The sequence below is a fragment of the Salminus brasiliensis genome, chromosome 18, assembly GCF_030463535.1.
Source record: "Salminus brasiliensis chromosome 18, fSalBra1.hap2, whole genome shotgun sequence".
Lineage (NCBI taxonomy): Eukaryota > Metazoa > Chordata > Actinopteri > Characiformes > Bryconidae > Salminus > Salminus brasiliensis.
The window spans coordinates 24,089,265-24,111,164 of NC_132895.1; the positions used below are offsets into that span (position 1 = coordinate 24,089,265).

The 21,900-nt window shown below is 43.7% G+C and overlaps 1 protein-coding gene across 3 annotated transcripts in view; it reads left to right on the top strand.

Moving 5' to 3' along the window:
• The window catches only part of LOC140539881 (gamma-aminobutyric acid receptor subunit alpha-3-like), a 143,771-nt gene that overhangs the window by 48,474 nt on the left and 73,397 nt on the right, over window positions 1-21,900 (top strand). For all 3 annotated transcript variants that reach the window (XM_072662705.1, XM_072662706.1, XM_072662704.1), the window contains exons 3-5: window positions 2,820-2,941; window positions 4,442-4,509; window positions 19,173-19,393. In XM_072662705.1, the coding sequence (XP_072518806.1) occupies window positions 2,820-2,941; window positions 4,442-4,509; window positions 19,173-19,393 (411 nt within the window). The remainder of the gene's footprint in view (window positions 1-2,819; window positions 2,942-4,441; window positions 4,510-19,172; window positions 19,394-21,900) is intronic.

Below are 21,900 nucleotides of genomic sequence, written 5' to 3' on the forward strand. Positions count from 1 at the left end.
AACGCTACACAACTCAAGTCGTATTTTAAAACCTGTAATTTTACTCTACCTTGTCATTCCACATGTTTCACTGCCTCTTCAGCTTGTCAGCAAATGCATGTGTACAGCCGCCCATGATTTTGTATTTACAGTAGGGCTGGTAAAGTAAATTACACAATGCAATTGTAGGGGGAGCCCTTCAAGCATTGTCACTGTATTTTTGACATACTGTCCACCCCTACGTGAAGACAGCATGTTTCCAATATCCATTAGTTTACAAAATAGTGCCAGACCAGTTGCTGTTATAGTCATACCTGCTCTGATTTGTGTAGAAAGCCTAGAGTCTGAAACTGAAAGGATCAGCATAAACAGTTGTTCTTGCTCTACTTCTGACAAGAAAGTTGCCAAGACAATTCCCTGGCAGATGTATAAAATGGATTGTGTTTCTGAATTTCACTACTGGGGCAACACTCAAAGAGGAACCGTTCAAAGGTTTTCTTTTCCTCATGGACTGCACTGCGGAGGTGAGGGGGTGGCACCACTGATGCAGCACCTTGTTATCCTTCTTTGCTTCACTCCCTTTCTCACCCCCACAAAGGGCCTCATACCTCCCTTTCACCCGTTCCCTCCTCCCTCACTCCAGTCCTCCCCTGGCTGCTTCAATAGGTTATTAATGACTTTTCAAGCTCCTATGTACTAGCATTGGAACAAACCTGCTGGAGAGTCTGCTGGACCTCGTGAGCCCTGGCTAATAAACTCCTCATTTGAGCTCACAGTGCTGCCCACTTCAAACGACAAGAGCCTCCAAACAAGCACTGGACACTCATTAGCCTGACGTCAATAAAGGAGAGAAAACATGACGTGGGGAAATGTCGCTCTTTGCCGAGGTATGGTATGGCGTTTGCCATGCTAGTCAATCAAGGCGATATCAGCCCCCGCTGTCTCACCTGCTGCGTTTCTTCCCCTGCCCCGGTCGCGTTATCTGCCTCCGCACACAGACAGCCCACACAAGTGGATAAAGAGCGGAGACAAAGGAAATCAGCCATATTGCGGAACATTGAATAACACCAGCTACGTCCCTGACAGGCAGAGGGGGGCACATGGGTGGCTGCTTATTAATATCAATGGGCCGCTTTGCAGGGTGACACGATTGAGTGACGGCTGGATAGAGAGACGGCGGGACGAGATGAGGGTTGCTAATGGCAAGTCTGCGTGCAATTTGCGTTGCGGAACAACAAATTGCCAGCTAATTAAGAGTGTATCGATCAGAGTGGCCCCTGCTTCGGCACTCTTCTTCACCGCCGGAGAGACAGTTCTCATTCTGTGCCTAATTGTTGCTTCTCTGTAATAAATAAATTAACAGCGCCCAGTAACTCTGACACGCCAGGGAAATCATCAGCTTTGGAAATGTCATCTCTCCCAGCAGCCCAGACTGGCTCATTTCTCCCACGCCAACCCTTCTAATCCTCTGTTGCCCAACTGACGTACAAATCTCAAGTTAGGTGTCAGGAGAGGAGGGGAGCGAGGGAGGGGAGGGGAGGGCAGGGGGGCTCTCAAGCAGAGGGGAAGATATCAGCATCCTTTATGGTCAATCAAGGCCAAGCCCTCTGCTAAGCTTCTGCATCACTCTCTTCAGTGAGACAGAGCTTTTTTGTGTAGAAGCTAGCAATAGAGACACTTTCTGAGCACCGCGACTGCAGTGGGCTCTCCTTAGCCACATTAGGGAATGAGTCATTCGCCTCGAAGTCTTCAGCTCTTAGGTATGCCACCAGCGTCAAGCGGAAACAGCTGACATGTAGTCATTCTCCTGCTTAACCATGAGAAGAAAGTCGTCATGCATAACTAGAACAGAGAGCTCATCAGTATTTATCGATGTTACTAGTAGCTGAAACACTGATAAAGGTCAGCATCCAATTGGTGCAAGGTCAGTCTTAGCGAAGCCCTTGATTTGATTGAGGGGGATGCTCATTATGTCGTCAGCTCTCTGTCATTCTTGCCCTCCACTGCACCGGCGCATTGTTCACTGGGGAATCACGGCCCCAGCCAGAGATAATTGTGCTGCATATTTAAGGTAATTAAGGAGCGTGAGGTTGACTGCACATTCAAGACCCCATTTTCAACCAGTGGGATATTATGTAGAAAAGAAGAAAATGCTGTGAGGTGTATTCAGCGTTGTGGCGGGGCTAACTAACCCATCTGGGCTTCCATTAGCTGTATAGTTTTTCTCACTTCCTGCCTCGTCCGTGGACATTGTGTATGTGTATATGTCATGTGGCTGACTATTATTCTGGCATGTCTGTATCTCAATCAACCCAGGATAAGATGCAGGAATAAGGAGAGACCTTAGCTACTCACCCTGATGACTCTTCGCTATCTTAAAATGAAAGAAAGCTCACTCAAGATGAGTGGCGCCTGGTTTTTAAAGAACAGGAAATTGGATCTATGAAGAGGCTGGAGATGAGGAAATGTTGCAGTAGGCTCAGATAGCTTTGTCTTATTGTTTGCTTCTTGTTGAATGCAGTCAGCTTTTTTAGGCTTTTGTCCAATACATTCTCCTTACAAAGTTTATTTGAGGCGATTGGTAACGACTCCAGCTCCCACCTGAGGAGTGGCAGCAGCAGACGAGAATAAAACATCAAAGACGCTGACCACAATCAAACTGTCATTCCCCCTCTGTCACTTGCACTTCATTCGTGGTGCCCTAGACATTTGTCTTTCTTATCCTTCCCTCACGTAGCGCTTCATCTTGACTTATCTTCCCTTAGGTGCTTTCTGACGCACTTAACTTGTCTCACCCCCTAACCTTTACTTTCCCTCACACTCTCCTTCCCTCTCGACAGGGCCGTCGCCGGACACAGAGAGCCGCTTCCGGATGACAGCAAAGACAACATCACCATCTTCACCCGGATTCTGGACCGCTTGCTGGACGGCTACGACAACAGGCTGCGCCCCGGCCTCGGAGGTGAGCCACTGATTTGTGTTCTGCTCTCCTTTAATTCACTCCCCAGTGTTGACTCATTGGCCTTGCAGTGGAACGATGATGGATTTGATCCCGGGGACTCTTGTGAATTGAATCCCTGGCCTTGTATGACCCCCCCAGAGCTCTCCCAGCATAGCCCCATCTCTCATTACTGGCTGTTTCACGCACGGCTCCTTACAATTACTTGTCCGCTCAGATCCGTAACAGATTGCTTTTTGGAACAGTGAAGTTAGTTACTCATCTTCTGCCGGCGCGGTGATGTTTATCAGTATTGGGGAAAAAGTGGAAAAAATGCCACAGAGCGGCACAGAGCAACTTCTAAAACCTAAGGAGCCCCAAAAGGATAAAGCATTTCAGCTGTCTGATGAAGATGGAGAGGAACTCAGCCCTGTCTGGTGTGGTGGAGTCCTCACAGGTTCCTTCCGAAAGCACAACGAGTTTATCAGCTTTTCTAATTGACAGAGATACTGACTTTATTTAGGTAATCTCTGCTAATTGAAAATTGGAAGTGGGTTTCTGGCATTGAAGTGCTATTAACCCCTTAACACCTGTAATCAGTAACTGGTGGGGGGTATTCTCTCGTAGCATCTGTAATAACAATTTAGGCCCACCGGTGCTCTATGAGCTTTTTAAGAGGTTAAAAAAGGTTTCATGGGACAGATCAGACTTGCCTTTTCCCCATGGAGGTGTCTCAAAGAGAAGTCCTTAGTGTCAAGCTTGAGTTGTGGATTTTACTTTATTTATTTATTTTTTTGATAAATGAGCAGTGTGCTCACAATGGTGCTCCATTGCGGCACACTGGAAGGTTTCCATCAGCTGTGGAGTTCAGCTCCAGCCTTTCTACCAACCAGCCTGGCAGCCATCCACACACTCTGCTTCTGGCTCCTCCTTCGAGCTGCCTGCTTTCCACCAGCCATAACCTAAAGTTAGGCCTTCAGTTGCAAATGCAGAACATCAAACCTGTTTGATGTTCCTCATTTGCCTGCAATTGCATCTCAGATTTCAGCTCTCAATCTAATTTGAGTTCATCATGTTTGTCTTGAGTACAGACTCGTCTTCACTGATGTGGTTTTCTTCAAACTCTGTTCTAACATGGGGTCGGTTTTCCGAAGTTCTTTGTTTTGGATTTGTTTACCTCCAATGTTCTCTTAAGCACCAGCCTGTGACTCATTTTATGGTAATGATCGTGTCAGATGAGGCTTAGTAAAAGCATTAGCCGGCACAGGCATGAGCCTGCATTTTTCCCTATTTTCTGTTTTCCTCACCATTGTTCATTAGCTGTGGAGCAGGCTGCTGCAGTGATAGGAACCGGCTCAGTCATTAGGAACGTTGTTTAGACTTTGCAGTGTGAAGTCGGTGTAGTCTTGATTTCATGTGGAGTGATGTATTGTCAGAAATATGAGCAGTATAACCTTTTCTGTAATGCTGACAGTTTGGATCTTTTCTCATATACACTTTCCCTTCTGTTTTCTGTCTAACCAGAGAGTGTGACTGAAGTTCGGACCAACATCTATGTGACCAGTTTTGGGCCAGTGTCAGACACGGATATGGTAAGCATTTGGTCTCACTTTGGTAGACTTGTCTGTCGTAACTGAGGATAAATTGCTTACTAATTTATTATAACTACACTATTAGTCAGTGTGTGTGTGTGTGTGTGTGTGTGTCTATCTGCAAGACATTCTGTGTTTCAAACCAGACTTGGCTTGGCTTGGCTTGGTTCTGTAGCACTGGGAGAATAGAGATGTTTGCATCGTCCTTGAATTGGAGTCGTGCAGATTCACTTGTCAAATGGGGCACAGAGGAAGACACACTCCTTTCTTCTGTCTGTCCCAGTGAATGCATGAGCGCTGTGATTCGTTATAGGCTCATTTAAGAGAGTAGGTAATTGGTAGCGAGGCGGCATGGAAGAAATGCATGCATCTTAATCATACACACAATTGGGTCTGGCATGCAAGATGAATCACTGTAGCCACGTGGCAGCACTTTGTATTCTGTATAAGACCTAATTTCCTAATAGTGAGAAGAAAACAGAACAGTCTGTTGCATTATATGGAGCGTAAAATGATACTTGAATTACAAAGCAATAATTAGCTCCGTTAACATTAACATAATTATCCTTTGAGTTTGAAAAAATAAAGGATTTTGTACAGTAAGTTTCCAGATATGATTTATTAATTACTATCAAAAAACAAACGGCTATTTTACCGCCTGAGAAAAGGGAGCTAATTAGCATGGAATTACGTAATACCAGTTTGCTGTGAGGACATCCAGCATCCAGGGCATTATAGCAGTGTGTTCTACAGCTAGCTAGAGTACAGATATATTCGAACAGCTGTGTGATTTACCCCCGTGTTCCCAAGGCCCAGCATTGGTGCCATTATCTGCTGGAGAATGAAAGTTACGTCTCATGGAACCATGACATTATGCTGTATTTCAAGAAGTAGATAGTAATATGCTTTAAGTGGAACAAGGTCAAATTGGCTGGTAAAGAGTAAGTAAAGGATATTAAAGCGATGAGCTCCACTACTGATTACCTTGGACATTTCTATTGTTGAGGAGAGGAATATATCTCACTTTAAGAGCCCATCAGGGCAGTCGCTGGTTGTAGGTTATTTCTTCAGCACCAGGGACAGCGCATTTCCTCACTGTCTGTCGTGTCTTCACTTATGTTTATGTCTTTTTCTCCAACGTCTTCCAGTCCTTAAACCCTTTCAGTGCTTCCATTGCAGCGTTGCATCTGAACCTTTCCTCAGTCTCTCTTTGCCTTCCAGTGCCGTATGTACTGTATGTACAAAGTCATATGGAAAGTTTGGTTTGGACACCCCTGGTCAAATGGTTTAGTAGCTTGTCAAAGTAAAACATATATTTTATGCAATATAACGGAAATGACTAGGGCAGGTTTGACATTTACACACACTCACCATGGACATGAATGCCATGAAACTATCTAGGGTCAAGCTATCCTTAAAAGAAATCAAGAGCTTTTATTGGGCTGATGTGGTGTGCTTGCAAAGCCAGGGAATCAAACCGTAGTCTGCCACGTGAAGGGCAATGTCCCAAGCCAATACCCCACGCCATTGATACCTTTGCAGAAGATCAGTAGCTGTTCCCCTGTTTACTTGTTTATTTGTTTTTGCAAATAATAAAATAGCTGATTAGTCAGTTATTTGCAAAAGTGTAATTAATGCTTTGAGACACCCATCCCAAGAAGGACAGCTGAGAGATACAGAACCATCTCTGAAAGTGAAAGAAGCATGTGTACTGACATGGTAGAGTAAAATATGACTTGAGTTACACAGCGATATTTTCATTTACGGCATTTAGCGACTTACAGAAGTGATTCACTATTTACTCAAGGATAACCTCAGCTATCCTCAGATCCTAACCTCAGCTCAGAGGAGGGTCTTCAGTCTGTGTTTAAAGACAGTGAGCGACTCTGCCGTTTGGACACTCATGGGAAGTTCGTTCCACCACTTCGGTGCCAGGACAGAAAAAAGCCTGGATGCTTGTCTTCTGTAGATCTTAAGGGATGGCGGGTCAAACCGAGCCGATATGCAGTTCTCATGAGTGTTCTTCAGCCCTCTTCACCAAATAGCACTGTTAGCGGGACTGCTGAGCCTATGAGTGGCTATGATAGAGCTGCTATTCTCTCTGTTAAAAGTTTAGTGGAGCATCACAGTGATTTTGAATCTGTAAAAAATGCTACCTCTGTCTTCCTCGTCCAATTTTATGAACACTTCTCCCTGACTTTCTTTCCTGCTATTCTTGGCCTTTTATTCCAGTCTTCCTATGCACCCCTATGACTCCCTATGACTCCTCCAATTTCCGTTTTCTTTCTCTACACATCTCTAAAGATTGCGGCATTCTGTCCCATTTGTTCACTCATCTACACTATCCTTGTCCAATGATAACACATACACATGCACACTTCCCCTCATGGGCTTTGTCTGACGAGTCGGGCATGTTGAAATTGAGGCATGTTGAAATCTGCCCCAGGTGCTGTGTTGAGCCTTGTGCATGCTAAAGATCCTGGGACGTTTACGACTCATTTTAAAAAATGCGCTGTATCGCTAGAATACCACTGGTCACTCCAGTAGCTCCAGTTTTTGCTTGGTCATAACTCACTTGTCTTTTTAAAAGTCTTTATTGCAGTAAAGACTCAGGGTTTTTTTTTTTTTTGCTCCCTTTTCCTTCCCTGGACTTTACTTGATTATGGTGTCTATCTTCAGTTGAAAAAGGTTTCTATCTGTAGCCAATTCAGTTAAAGAGAGGAGCCCAAGGCTTTTCTGCTCACTAATAGGTTGGATCCTAATGATGATGAAGTCCTGTGGTTGTAACTTTGTGACAAGTGGCCATTTTTTCTTTTTGCAATACTGTGAAGATAGTTATTAACCTCCCTTCTTTCAGGAGTGACCATTTCACCTTTGTTATACCAACTTGCCATTACTCTTCACTTGCTATTGTTTCAGGGATCAGTGAACTTTATTTCATCATGTGAGGTGCCATTCAAATGGGGAACAAAAGCAACAGTTCAAGAAACCTGGACTATAGAATACCTCCACCCAAACAAACCACAATACAGTGTCTTTTGTTGTGTTATATGTTGGTGGGTCCATATTCATCACGTCATGTCCTTGCTCACAGGAATGCAAAAGCCAATTGAGTGTTTCTTCAGCAAGAAATAGGAAAATAAGGAAGGGTTGGGGGGAGGTTCACTGAAAAATATGGCCATTCTCCTCAAGGATCTTCCAAAAACATCCAGGGGAGCTCCAGTGCCTCCATAATTTGCTCTCGAAAGTACTCCATCGTTTCCAGCATGCCTGTTTTAATTTCCTTCCCTTGTCATATTATGACCGACTCGCATTCAGGGGTGACCGTAAGTGTTAAAAGCTTAACAGGCACAGTCTAGTCGAAGACAATTTGCATCCTTAATAGGTGGCATCCGCGAAAGGCGGCATTGTGTTACCATAGCTACAAGTCGTTATGCCGACTCCCACAAATCCATGCTGTGTAATTGCAAGGCAACTTAAGACCCTGGCTTCCCAAGCCTCTCTCATAAAGGGCTTTTTTTTTGCATCTGCTTGTACTTGTTTACCTCCGTTAGCCAGTCTTCTATCTCTAATGATCTTTAATTTGGGTTGGAATAGATAAAACGTTTATGTTGGTTAGCAAAGCGCAGCTTCAATTATATAAGCGCACCATGTTTTAATACACATGCAATCTAAAATCTGTTGTGACTTTTGAAGCCGGAGCCTAAAAAAAAAAAAAAAAGGTAAATTCTGCTCTGAGGTGAACCACAAGGCTTTGTCATTTACTTTAGTATAATTGCAGTGAGGCAGGGGAGCCATAATAAACTGCGGGGTGCATACCTTATCATCCCTCAAATGAGACGAGTCTGCTACAAATCCAAGCCATGCAGTGAACTCAAAGGATTAAATTTGACATGTCACATAATCAATATTAATCACAAGCGAGAAGAAGAAGTCGACAGCTTGAAGGGGAGCTAGTTGTCTGCAGAGGGACATAGATCCCAGTTGGAATCACAGTTATTTAATGCAAGTGCTGCATGAAATATGAACAGCGTCTCATCCCTTAACCTGCCTAGCCTAAGCATGTGTGATCCACAGTGTCAGTCTTTGGAAATAATGCTTTTCATTAAAGGCCTCTTGTGCCATTTTTATGTCATACTCCAGATGATCTGCCTTGTGCAAAAGCAAATCCGGTTAGCAGACATGGGTCAGCAAGTGTTGCAGCCTCAAAGACAAATGTGCACTATTGTACTGGGCTGGCAACCTGTGGTGTGTCTTAAAGAAATAACAGCCATTATTTCTCTTAATCAGAAAACTCATTGATCTCAAAGAGGGTCACTCCCTCAGTCAGTCACAGTGGATTATAGGAATGTTCAAATCAATAAAGGGTAATGATGAAATGTTAGCTTTGTAAATGGTGGGCCAGTTCTAGTATGGATCCCGGAAGAGATGCATATACTGCTGATCCTGATCGATCCTGCAAAAATTATTTTTAAACGCTGATCACCCTCCTCCACAAATGACCACACTTGCCTGCTATTTAAAAATAAACATGATTTCAATATGAAATGAACCTGCTCAAAAATCATAACCAATTCAGCGGCCATCATTCGTGATACTATTACAGGAATCTTGTTGCTTTCAACAAGATATTTCTGGAAATGCTTTTTGAAGTGTTAGTCCGGAACAAACCTGTAGCCAAATGTGTTTCGCCAGGCGACCTGAATGCTGAAAGCAGTAAGTGCAGTGGCAGTAATGGATGATTGACAGCAAATCACACATTGACGGGTCAGATTGCCTGCAGAGAGGAAGAAGAGGTTGACACAAAAGTGCTAAGAGGACGGAGAACGAGAAAAAAAAGGAAAGACTGAGAAAAAGGGAAGCCAATCGAGAAGGAAAGTAACCACAGAGGAGGCTTCGGGGAGAGGACTTGGAAAAACAACAAACAACCTCATTTGTTCCCATTACTCAGCGCCCCGTTCGCCTCGCTCATCTGTGAATAGACAGATTAGAGATTTCGACGTCTTTCATTCTGCTAATTCTTTCTGTTATGGAGTGTGATTATGGCCGGTACAGCAGCTGAGGTTCCTCTTGTCCTCGAGTAACAGAAGCAGGTAATCTGGATATAATCAGCAATCAGGGTGATGAGGCCCCCTGTTTGAGTCCCTGTTGTTTTTTCTTAAACGCCCCATTATCAAGCCTGCTCTATTAATCAAAATGCCACGCAGATGTGAAGCTCAGGTGTTGAGAAGAGTAAGACAAAAGGTGTTGCCACTTTGCTTTTTTTCCCCTCTCAGAACACTTGCTAGTCCTTGTGTCACACAGTAATACTGATTTTAGTTGCAGATGTATTGTATAAGGTCGTATAAAAATATTGATACATGTAAATATTGGGATATTATGTTTTGCAATACTGTATCGATTCTCAAAAATACAGTCTCATTTTTGAATGAATGGTTTACATACAAAGATTTCTGGGAGACATAAAAGACCACAACATACAAAATGGAAAACCACACATCAATAGACATTAGATACAATTTGCTTTATTGAGGGCTATCAAAACTAGGGTCTTCAGGTTCTGCAACAAAGAAAGAAAAATCTCCTGGAAAGATTAAAATAAGGTGGTCAGACGGTCAATATTTATTATAATATTTATTTATTTATAGAATATTGCAATGCTTCACAATATATTGAATCGTTACCCCTATATTGTGACAAATATTGTATTGCCAGTTGGCCAGAATTGGCCAAAGAAAACAGCTATGCCAGATTTGTTGGACATTACTGCAGTAAAGAGGACTTCTGGGTTTACTGATATAAATACCGAATATGGTGATACCATGCAATCTTCAAAAATAGAGGCACTTCAAATGGTTCTTTGAGCGATGCCATAGAAGAGCCACTGTTGTTCTTCTACATTTACATTTAAATTTACATTTGCATTACAGCTAGTTTGAATAGACTAAAAATTCAAAGATACCTCTAAGTTTAGACACTACTAAACACAAGTCAATAAGGTGACCACTCTACTAATCGCCCAAGTATTCTTGGAAGAGGTGGGTCTTCAGTCTGCGTTTGAAGACAGCGAGCGACTCTGCTGTTCGGACACCCAGGGGAAGTTCGGTCCACCACTTTGGTGCAGGACAGAAAAAAGCCTGGACGCTTGTCTTCCGTGGATTTTGAGGGATGGCGGGTCGAGCCAAGCCGTACATGAAGCTCGAAGGGCTCTTGCTGCGGATTGCCATCAAGTATGGAGGGGCTGGTACGTTCTTGGCTTTGTAGGCCAGCGTCAAGGTTTTGAATCTGATGCGGGCAGCTTCTATATGTGAGCATGAGGAACCTTTAAATTGGTAAACAACCTTATCATCAAGTGATGGTTCTTCACATGACCAAAAGGTTCTTTACATTTACATACCTACAAACATGGTTCTTTAGGGATTCTTTAAGGATTGGTTCTTCGATGGCATCACTCAAAGAACTATTTGAAGCATATTTTTTAACAGTGCTAAGATTAGGCACAGCAAGTGCATACAGAAGTTAAGCTATTACACAGCAGTACATTTGGTTTATTTAATTTATTTGTGGCAGTGAACCCATCCTCGTTAGTTACTAGGAGCAATGAACACACACACTCCTGAAGTGTTAATCAGCCTCCACAGGGAGCAACTGAGGGTTAGGTGCCTTGCTTAGGGGTACCTCTTAATAAATGTTAATAGTGAAAGTGGTGTTCTTTTACTCCCCCTCCCCCCCTTCTCACTTCTTGCCAGCCCAGGAGGTTAAACAGACAACCTTCTGGTTTCAAGCCCGCTTCTCTAACCTTTAGAAGCAGCTGCAGTTATTATTGTACTGAGTATAATCAGTTACATTTGGGGGTTAGGCACCTAGGTGAATGTTGAGGTTGGAGAATTCCCCCCTTCCTGCCAGCCCATGAGGATTGAACCAACGACCTTTCCAGTTACAAGCCCACTTCTCTTACTCTCTTATTTTGTACCTTTAGGCCACATCTGCAATTATTATTGTAGTATAATGAGTTTAATTGTATGATGAGTTTTAGAAATTACGTCGAACACTAAGGCTAACGTAAACCTCTTGGAAGCTGGTGATGGTAATGGCACAAGAGATGGTGGGGGGGGTTGTCATTTTAATTCCTTTACATATTGTAGCCACTATGCACAGCATCCAGGCTTTTTGGATTATAGCTTATAAGGGGAAACGCTTGAGAGCTGGATTCTGAGAGTATTGGATTTGGACAATAACGTCTACCCACTATCCGCAGCACTGCAGTCCTTGTTGCACACAGACACTTTGATAGAAAGCTCTCTTCTAGAGCTTCTGGCATCTTAGCACTGTAGCAATCTCAGGTAGCAGCAGGGAATTAGGAGACACCGATTGCAATCTAGGCCATGGCCTCCCATATGTAGTCTCGAAGTCTTCGAACAAGCAGCTCGCTGAATAATCAGGAGCGTTTGTTGGTTCACGCAGGAGTCAGAAGGTTCTAGCTGTCGAGCCGTTTGCGGGAAACCGCGTGATGTACAAATGTTTGCACACAGGGCAGCGAATCCGGCAGTGCACGGATTGGGAATCAGGTGAAGCACTGCAGATGTGGATAAACATTGTGTGATTTCGGCAGAGAAATGCCTCATTTCACACCCTTTCGAGTTTTTGTTTGCCTCCATTGTACCCACAAATTCTTTTGATTCCTTGTTTATGGCTTAAGAGGCTCTCTGAGTAGAGGTAAATTAATCAGATCATTAGATTGATCGCTTCATCAGCCACTGTACCATTCAGAGAACAGGGCTCAAAACTCTCTCAGTTGCCTGCCTTTCGCCTGTGCTTCATTTCTGAACTCTGTCTGTTAATGCAACACGCCTCGTGAACATCTAAGTGCGTTTTAGGTGAGTGACTGACTTCTTTCCAACACCATTTGCGCAGTAGTTTGCATCCTATTTGTTGCCGTTGCACCCGGCATCGTGTCAGACAGCCTCGTACCGCCTGTGCCCCGCAGATAAGCACTGTGATGTGGCTGACTTCACAGCTCAGAGAAACGGGCTAGCGAGCTCAGAGCATAGGGTTCATCCTCTGTAGCTGTGCGGGCAAAAGACATTGCAAACGCCCTTCAATTAGACACAAACCTCAGAGTGACCAGTCTTAACCGAGGCTGTCCTTTTTTCTCAGATGTGCCATGCTGCGTTTGTGATCTGCCGCAGCTCAGAGATAAAGAAATCAGCAGTTCAGTCAGTCTGTCTGGATTTTACAGCATGTGCCTTAGCCAAAAAAAAAAAAAAAAAAGAATTATCATGCATGGCACATTAATCAGATGCCTTGACTGAGCAAATTAAACGGTAGAATGATGTTGCTTCTTTTTAATTAATTGTGTAATGCTACAGTGGACCAGACTTCAGTGAGAGCAGACCACGTCAACACCTGGGGGAGCCCATTATTAACTTGTTACTGGAACATTCTGGGATACTTTTAATTCCTAGTAGACACAATTAGGAATGGAAACCTCTGTAAAGTAGACTAAAGCATTGTGTATCTATGGTATGGTATGTGTCCATGTATTGTGTTTTCCATGACGTACATGGATACATACAGCATACTGTATAATTCATTGTTGCATGCTTCGTGACTATGTTTAGCAGTTCATCTGCATAGCAGAGCAAATCTGGCTCTTCATCCTCTGACAGCGCAGCCCATTTGGGCGGAAGCTCTGAGCATTTGTGCAAACATCAAATCCTCGAGTGGAATTAAACATTGAAATCAAGTCCTGACACACAAACAGTCTGACATTGATTGAGTCTTTAAAATCTTTCTGGGGCTCCTCTGTGTACCCTTTTTTAAGAACGCCTTTTTTTAGAGTGCCTTTTTGCCTTGCGTCTCTTTCAGGATGGGCTCAAGTGACCACATTTACCTCTTAGTGCGGCAGACTTCGACAGAGAAGAAGCTGAAACCCTGTTCTCGCTCAGCCCTCAACCTGACTTGATGTGGCATAGTGCTACCGACTGCCTTTTTCCAGGTGGTAGACAAAACCCCCTGACTCTGCCCTCTATCATTTGCTCAGGAATATCCATGTACCATAGCCATATCCACGTGGTTCCCAGGGACAGTCCTGGATGGGTCCTGCCCTGCGCATTCTTGTTTTATCTTGGTGTTTTAGAGCAGGGAATATGCTAAAAGGCTAGACGGCTAAACGGTTGGCCAAAATTGGGTTGGGAACCACCACCATATGCTCATGAGTGTGGTGCCAGGGCTTTTCTTCCTATGCTGCTGTCAGGAGCAGAAGGATGAGTTGGTGCTTGGAGTTGGCGCAGTGCGCCAAGGTCTACCCTTCTTCTGTACCCATGCCACACGCTTTCACTGAACTAGGTCAAAGCCCAGCGCTCCATAAGAGAGTGAGGAAAGCCCTGAGTGCTCGGGCTCCACTCGTCACAAGCAGGTTTTGCGTTTTTACTGGGGTTAGCTTTGAGCAATGACGCACAAAGCTGTGTTTGATGATTAACACAGCAAGAGGGATGATGGAATCTGGAGAGAGTCGTTAGCATTAACACCTATTCATTTCAGTGGGATTTGCTCAGTGGTATATTCACACACTGGAGCCTGGCATCCTGCTACATGGGGGGGGGGGCTTTCTTCTGGAACCAAAATTTGAGCCAGTTAACGAGTGATATGAGCCGTATGACTGAGAATTAGCTTGTAAGCAACACCTTTTGGCTGATGTTGCTTCATGCTCATGTAGGGCTGAGAATTCCAGGTATACTGTTAGCACAGTATATTTTAGGAAGAACTAAAAACACCACTAAATTTAATTTAATAAAAAATCGATACTGTGTTTCGATACAGAATTGGAAAACCTAATATCACAATATGTTGATATACCGATATTTTCTACCACCCCCTTTGCTTGCGCATTGATATTGACATAAAAAGGCCAATATCCAAGAAGAACCCCCCCTTTTTCACCCTTTTAGTGCCCCAAAAAACAAATGGTAGCTGGAAAGAGATGCTCATTTTGAATGGAAGTCTACGAAGATACGTGTTATTTGTTTGGCACCTGACAAAATTTGTTCCTTTTGGCCAGTTGGGCTACTTTAGTACACTGGACCAGCCGGATCCTGCCATCTTGGACAGAAGAGTGGAATTTTATAGTGGTAAGGAGCGTAGCAGCAATTTGTTCAGGTGTAGAGGACTGGCTATCTTCGGAGAGCCTCTCGTTACTACCATCTCTGATATATACCAGTTGTGCCTGGACACTGCCCACTCCGCTTGTTCGCTCATGCTCATGCATCTGGCAGGCTTTCGCGAAGTGGTTTTGATCTTTAAATGAATGCCACTTTGGCGGCTATGCTCATTTGCCGGCTCTGGCTTAATGAGCCGTAGCTTGTACATTTTTTCCCTATTCAAAAATGAGAAATTCTCAGCCCAGCCAGCGGCTCCCAGCCGCTGTTTCTCATCCGTTTATTCTGGAATTGATTCTCTGATGGAATCATGTCGCCCGTGGGTAGGTGTGATGGGGGCATAGAATATAGGGGTGAGATTTAATAGTACTTTGGTGGAATTAAGAACATGAGGTTGAATGCAGAGGCTCTTAGGTTTTAAATATCAGAGGCCGAGCTGCACTCTTAATTGCGCTCAAGGCCAGTGTACGTTTCCCAAGTCCTGACAAACATCTGCTCTGTCCGATGCTGCACTTACTCTTTCGCTTGTTTTTTTTTTTTCTCCCCCTTCCCAGCAGCGCTTTGGTGTTTCTACTGAGCCTTCCTCTTCATAATTAACACTTTCCATATGCTATAATTAACAAAGATGAATGACTTAAAAGGGATCAACTAAATTGTTAAAAGTGTAGGGCTGTGGGAATAGACGGCGCAGTAAGAAGAGAAGTGCAATTAAACTGTTGGGTGGGGGGTAGGGGGTGGAAGCCCCCTGGAACACCAGGCTTTAAAATTTTACAATTAGCGGTGAAGTGACTGGAACATTCGCACTAGAACAAAGGCCGCCTGTTTCACAGTAGCATGCTCCCATATGTGTACGTAGTTTTTCTTCTATTTTTTAGTGTTACTCAGTCTTTGAAAGTTTGGAGTTACTGGAGAGATTCAGACACTGAGATATTCAACAGAAGAGGGGGAAAGGTAGTGCCTTCTGTAGTGCCTCACCATGTCCTGCTAGCAGGCTGTGCAAGCTAGCTCAGAGGACTTGACTGATGCGTCAGTTGTTGTGCCTTGCTTTCACGTGGGGTTAGCGAAGCTTTGAACAGAGCTGCACAAAGCTGTGTGTGATAATTAACAGGGAAAGGGGGGGGGGGGTGATGGAATAGACGGAAGAAAAGGATTTTACAGTGATAAGAACACCACTTATATCTTTTGGGGCACGGGGGTCTTCAGTCGTAATGGAAGAAATATGAGGGCGCGATATTTTAGTGTTATTAAGTGCTGACATTAAGATTAGGCGGAACCCAACCTTAATTAGATGTGATTTGAATTAAACGCAGGGTTTCTTGAGGTAGGGTAACGCGTGAACTTGAGATCCCAAGGGCACGATGGACTAGAAGAGACAAAATCATTCTATATAGAGACAGCTATGAGCTGCTGCAGCTGTTTTTAGAAAGCTGTTTTTAATGTCTCTGTTTGCAAATCAGAGATCAGAGATTTACTCCTTTGCAAATATGCTTGGACCAGCTGCTTACACGTTAATTATGCTCTGATGGAAAATTTTCTTGGTCCTGAAAAAATAGTATTTAACAGGAATTTATATGACATGTTTGTTATATAAACAATATAGGGACAAAAGTATTGGGACACCTGGAACATAAAAGAGTTCATAAAAGAGAGACTGTCTCTATTGTCCAGGGTAGGCTTTCTACTAGACTTTGAAGCATTGCTTTGGGGTTTTCATTGCATTCAGCAACAGGAGAGCTCTGCTCGCCCTGGGAGAGCATGTCCTGTTAAGATCACTCCACAAGCACAATGGGCAATCCTAAGAGAGGTGAAAAAGACTTAAAAGGTAACCATAAAAAAACATACAGAAGTCTCTACAAACTGCAGAAATCTGGTGCACATAGATAGATGCCACGAAGGAACAAGACCACATAGACATGCATTTTGTAAAATGTTCTATGGACAGATGAGTCCTCGCCTTAACCCTATTGAGGTACCATGGCTTGAACTAAAGATACTCACAAAGGGCTCACTTACTTTTTCTAGCCTGCATTTAATGATGACTCAATCTGAGTAATCTGAGCTGAATTGTAACTTAGACAATGATCAGACCACATTTTATTAGTAATCAATTCAGAAATGCAGTTCATTCCAAAGGATTCAAAGGAAAAGTGGTAAATTTAACCCATTGGAGGCTCATTTGAAAAGAACCTTGATTATAGTCAAATAAATGATTTAAATATTTGGTTAAAATGTTCCCCTTTTCCACGAAAAGGGGAGCCTCTCATCACCAGTAACCACTCCAAATCATGCTCTTACATGGTTTTGTGAAGTAGGAAGTCTCATGACCACCACCTGAGGTAAAGCAGGGATAAAGCCCTCATCCTTCGGATGCAATAGGGCCGGATCAAAGACACTCCCCAGGGTAAAGTGGCCCGTCTGCAGTTGTATTTTCGGAGTTAAGCTTCGCTGGAGGCCAGGAGACATTCTAACCCAAAGCAGAACAATGACATGTACAATATGTAATCTGTGTATTTGTGAGGCACTTGCACGTAATGAAAGAACTCCATTCACAGCTTAAAAATGGGTCAGCGTGAATATGGGCTACCACTTTTGTTTGCATGCCTCGCTACAGGAAAATTTGTAAACAATAAAACATGTCCAGGCTGTTCTGTCAAGCCACATGCTCTGTGTGAAATGTGGACGGTTTCTGTGAGCGTTTACAGACATGAAAATCGAGCTGTACGAGTTCTGTTCTTGTTGCACGCCGTGAATCTCCTTGAGCTTCTCTTTACCACATTCCTAAAAATAAAAGATGCATGGCTCAGCGGTCTAATACGCTACCACTATGGCCCGGGGGGTTCGCATGTTCAAATCGCAAGCCAGCCTTGAAGCGATGTTGACCACAGTCGTCTGTTGACCACAGTCGTCTGTTAGCTGGTGTAGCAGAGCTGGGGACCCACTGCTTTCCTCAGAGAGTGCCAGCTGCCTGGCCATGATGCAACGGCAGGAGGTGAGGAGTTCTCATTGCCAGTGCTAGGGGGGGCTACGAACAGGTGGGTAACTGGCATTAAAAAAAATAGATAAATAGATCAATTAAAGAAAATAGGTCTAAAAAAACCTTCAACACTTCAGAAGGTTCCTCACACTCACACAGTGCAGTGGTTCTTTACGGCATCGTTCGAAGAACCCTTTGGAGCATCTCGATTTTGTGCACTTGCCTTGTGTGCTTTTGGTCGGTTCTCATGCAGGACATGCTTTGCCCAGCTAGGAGCGCTTTAGAATTTTAATGTGAAACCAGCTTCAGCTTGAAGTCAATATACACTGAAATACACGCCGCACTCAGATAAACAGAGTGCTGCAGTTTGCTGCATGAAAACCAAAGGCAGGAGCCTGTTTAGGTGTGTTTATTAAAAAAAAACTGTATATATTTCTGATATTTCTGCTATGAGTTTCCCATTCCTATTTTGGCACTGAAAGACTGCAAGTCATTTGTAATGAATTTGCCTTTTTTCTTCTTGCTTGTTTTCTGCCACGACGTCAGAACTTCTTGGCATTTCTGACTGACTGGGCAACACAGATTTCCTTCTGTTGCTTCCCAAGTATCTTTCCAGCAAATTGAACCTTTTGAAGCGTGACAAAAGCCTCATAACACTCAACTGGTACTCGGGGCGGGGGGGGGGCTGCTTAGAGTTTTAGCTCACTGCTTCATACAGTAGAGGCTGTAGTGCCTAGCTTTCTTCTAGATTAATCCAGGACTCAACATATACTGCAATGCATGGGTATATAAATTGTTAAGCACTAGCTTTTACTACCTACCTCCAGTGCTAGTTTTTTTTTGTTTGTTTGTTTTTTTTGCTCCTTTGCAAATGTACTAATTGGCCTGCATGATGGAGCGGTATAGAAATAAAAGCGAAGTTTTAAGCCGATGAGGTTTTTCTGGTTGTTTGTTGCTAACCAGCTTCTAAAAAACCATGGAGAATCGTGTCAGCTTCTGTGGCGCAGTGAGGGCTTTTAAAATCGCAGGGATGCTTCTCACTAGAAAGCCCACTTTGCTTGCCAAAAGAATCCTCCTCTTCATTTAGGAAAGGTTATCAAGGATGAAGTCCTTCTTTCTATGTCGGCCATATGGTCAGAGAGATAACTTGTGTTTTTTAAAAAAAAAAAAAGAGAGAGAGAGAAAAATAACGTTTTTAGGGATGCCTTAAGGATTCCTCAGCCAGGAGACTGTTTCTCTGCTTAAAGCAGAAAAAGCTCAGTGAATTATTGAAGTGGAAGGCCGACGAGGCGTCTTGACCCACCGTATCAAGGCTGCCTGTTTTGGAGAACGGATTTGGTGCAAGGACAGAGCAGCGCTTGAGAGGGTGCTGTGTTCCTGACTCTCGCGCCAAGACTGGGCAAAACTTTTTTGTGCTACTGCGGACAGTCTCACTCAAGAGGCATTAGATCAGACGAGTAGGGAGAACTCTGAGCTGAAGTTAAGTTTGTTTTTTTAGAGAAGCTCTGACTCATTCTTCCCTTCTTCTCCAGGAGTACACGATTGATGTGTTCTTCCGGCAGAGCTGGCGGGACGAGAGGCTGAAGTTCGACGGGCCCATGCAGGTTCTCCCACTCAACAACCTGCTGGCCAGCAAGATCTGGACCCCGGATACCTTCTTCCACAACGGGAAGAAGTCAGTGGCGCACAACATGACCACGCCTAATAAACTGCTGCGGCTCGTGGATAATGGGACCCTGCTGTACACGATGAGGTGAGCTGTAAATCCTAAACAGCAGCCTGGCAAATTCATTTACACGTCCCTGTGAAATAGCCCCTCTATTTTAAGGACTTGTGAAAAGGTAAATGGTTTTCAGAGCACACCTCTGTCCACAAATGTGTTGTTCTCTAGCAGCTGTTGCTAGGCGTTGCTAGGTTGGATGAGCTTCACAGAATGTTGGCAAAAATACTATTCAGCTTAAAGACAAACTGTTGTATTATATTTGCCAGGATGTGTAAACACACAGCTATTCATTTCACACAGTAGGTAAAGTGGCCCAAATCCGATTTTCTCCCCAAATCTGATGTTTAATTTAAGCTTTTTATGCTTTTTAATGACACACAAATCAGATATTCATCTGAACAGTTCATGCTTTTAAACTTACACGCATGCGCTAAAGAGCAGTGCCTCAAGTGACGTTTCGATTTTATCTTCCACAGCATCACAGGAGCCATCAAGGAGCTCCAGTGGCTGACAGCTAGGCTCGTCACTGAGAATGCAGAATGCGTCCGAGCTTGCTCTAAAAAGAGCTTGCTATTCGGCCAGTTCGTTCATTTTAAGCTTTGTGTTTTCCTGCAGCAGCGCCCTCCTGTGGCCGCACTCGGCCATTTCTTTATGAAGGTCTTTAAATGTAGAGCTGTTGCGATATTGGCTTTCTATTTTTGTGCTTTTTAATTTTCATAGTCTAATATTTAAGGTTTGTTACCTTGCTATCCCGCCACTACAAATGTCCCTCACTTTTGTCTGTCATTCATTTTCTCATTTACTCTGCAAATGTTTAGTTGGATTGACGTAAAAGTCACATGAATTCCGATCTGGCTGTTAACACTTTTGAACCACATATGAAAGTGGCCCAAATCAGTAATAAAAATGTCAGATTCAGTGTGTTTTTGCCATTCACACTGACACACAGATGACACATCTGTGTCACAAATGACTAAAAGGATTGAATTTGGGCCACTTTGACCTGCTGTGCGAACGTAGCCTTAGGGCCCTATCTTACAACCTGGGCAAGATGTGTTGCTATCTTACATCCTGCCCAACAGTCTATTTACATGTCTTTCGCCTGCATCATTTACATAGCAACGGTGCTAGCGAAATATCCACACCGATGGGCATGGTGGTCTGGAAATGAGGCGTGTTCAGGTAAATTTCTGGCGTATTGCTAAACACAAGTGCGCCACCATTAAAACAACCTAGGCAGATGTCAACAGCCAGACGTGCATTGCTATCTTGGCAGTGAATTGTCAACACAGGCGCATGCACATGCACATACATCCCCTGTTTTGCACCATTGAAATAGCAATCCGCCAAAGTCAGACCGCACCTGGCTCTTAAAGGGAATAGCAAGTGATATGCTAATTGATTTATTGCACGTTATGCCCAAAACACCCATGATTAATTAAGAGATTTAGTACATGCCTTATGCGCATATCAAGACACGCAAAGACACGCTCTACATCAAGCAGCGCAGTGCGTGATTGACAGCTCGCCTAAGATCACTAAAATAGGGCCTTAGAGTGATGCCATAAAAGAACCACTTCTGGTTCTGTAAAGAGCCACGTTCATAAAGAATCAAGTCCTTTAATTAGCAATAGCTGACACAGTTTAACTCTTCTTCACTGACTCTAAAGAAAGCAGTCTGCTGTCAAGTTAACATACTGCAACATTAGACGGGTCACATGTCTGTTAATAATACTGCATATTATTCCTATCTGTCCATGGTGAACTGACTAGGACACACAAACAGATCTTAAATTGCTCTCTCCTTCCCCTTGTAACCACAGGCATCAACAGAGATTTTCCCTTTTCTCTGATCTATTTATGGGCTACACTCAACCAACTTCAGACCTCAGGTGGACAAATGAGTGTCAGACCCCAGACATGTCTCGTCCCACTTCTGTAACCTCTGCACCAAAAAAAAATAAATAATAAAATGTACGAAAGGAGCCAGGAACGTCTGGCACAGGCTGGTCAAGTTTGAGAGTAATGCTTTTTTAACGATGGAGGTTAAGTAGGACTCAGGAGGAGCGGGAAGCCCCTGGTCCAGCCTGTGTGCTGACCCCAAGTGCTTGATGAATGAATTGGGGAATTGAATTGTGACTGGCTTGGCCCGGAGCTGTCCAGAGCAATGTGTCCAGCTGCCAGAGACGGAGCAGGCCAAGTCCGCCAGCCATTTTCGCATAGCCCCTGGGCTGCCCATACATGGCTGTAAGAAAGGGCAGTCTGGACAAGGGAGTGAGGGAGATATTCATTTCCCCTGAAATTCTATTTTATCCTGGATTTTAGAAGTGACCCTGAAGCCAGAAGAGCAACCAAACACAGCGTTGTACATTACTGCTGTTATTTTTTTCTCTTTAGCAGCTTGGATTTCAGGAAAGGCTAGCATTAATATGAACTAAGCATGTCTGCTTGTAGAACCAATGTTAATGCACAAAATGGTTTTAGAGAAGAACCACTGCATGCTTGATAGGCTCCAAAAATCTATTTCGCTGAGTGCT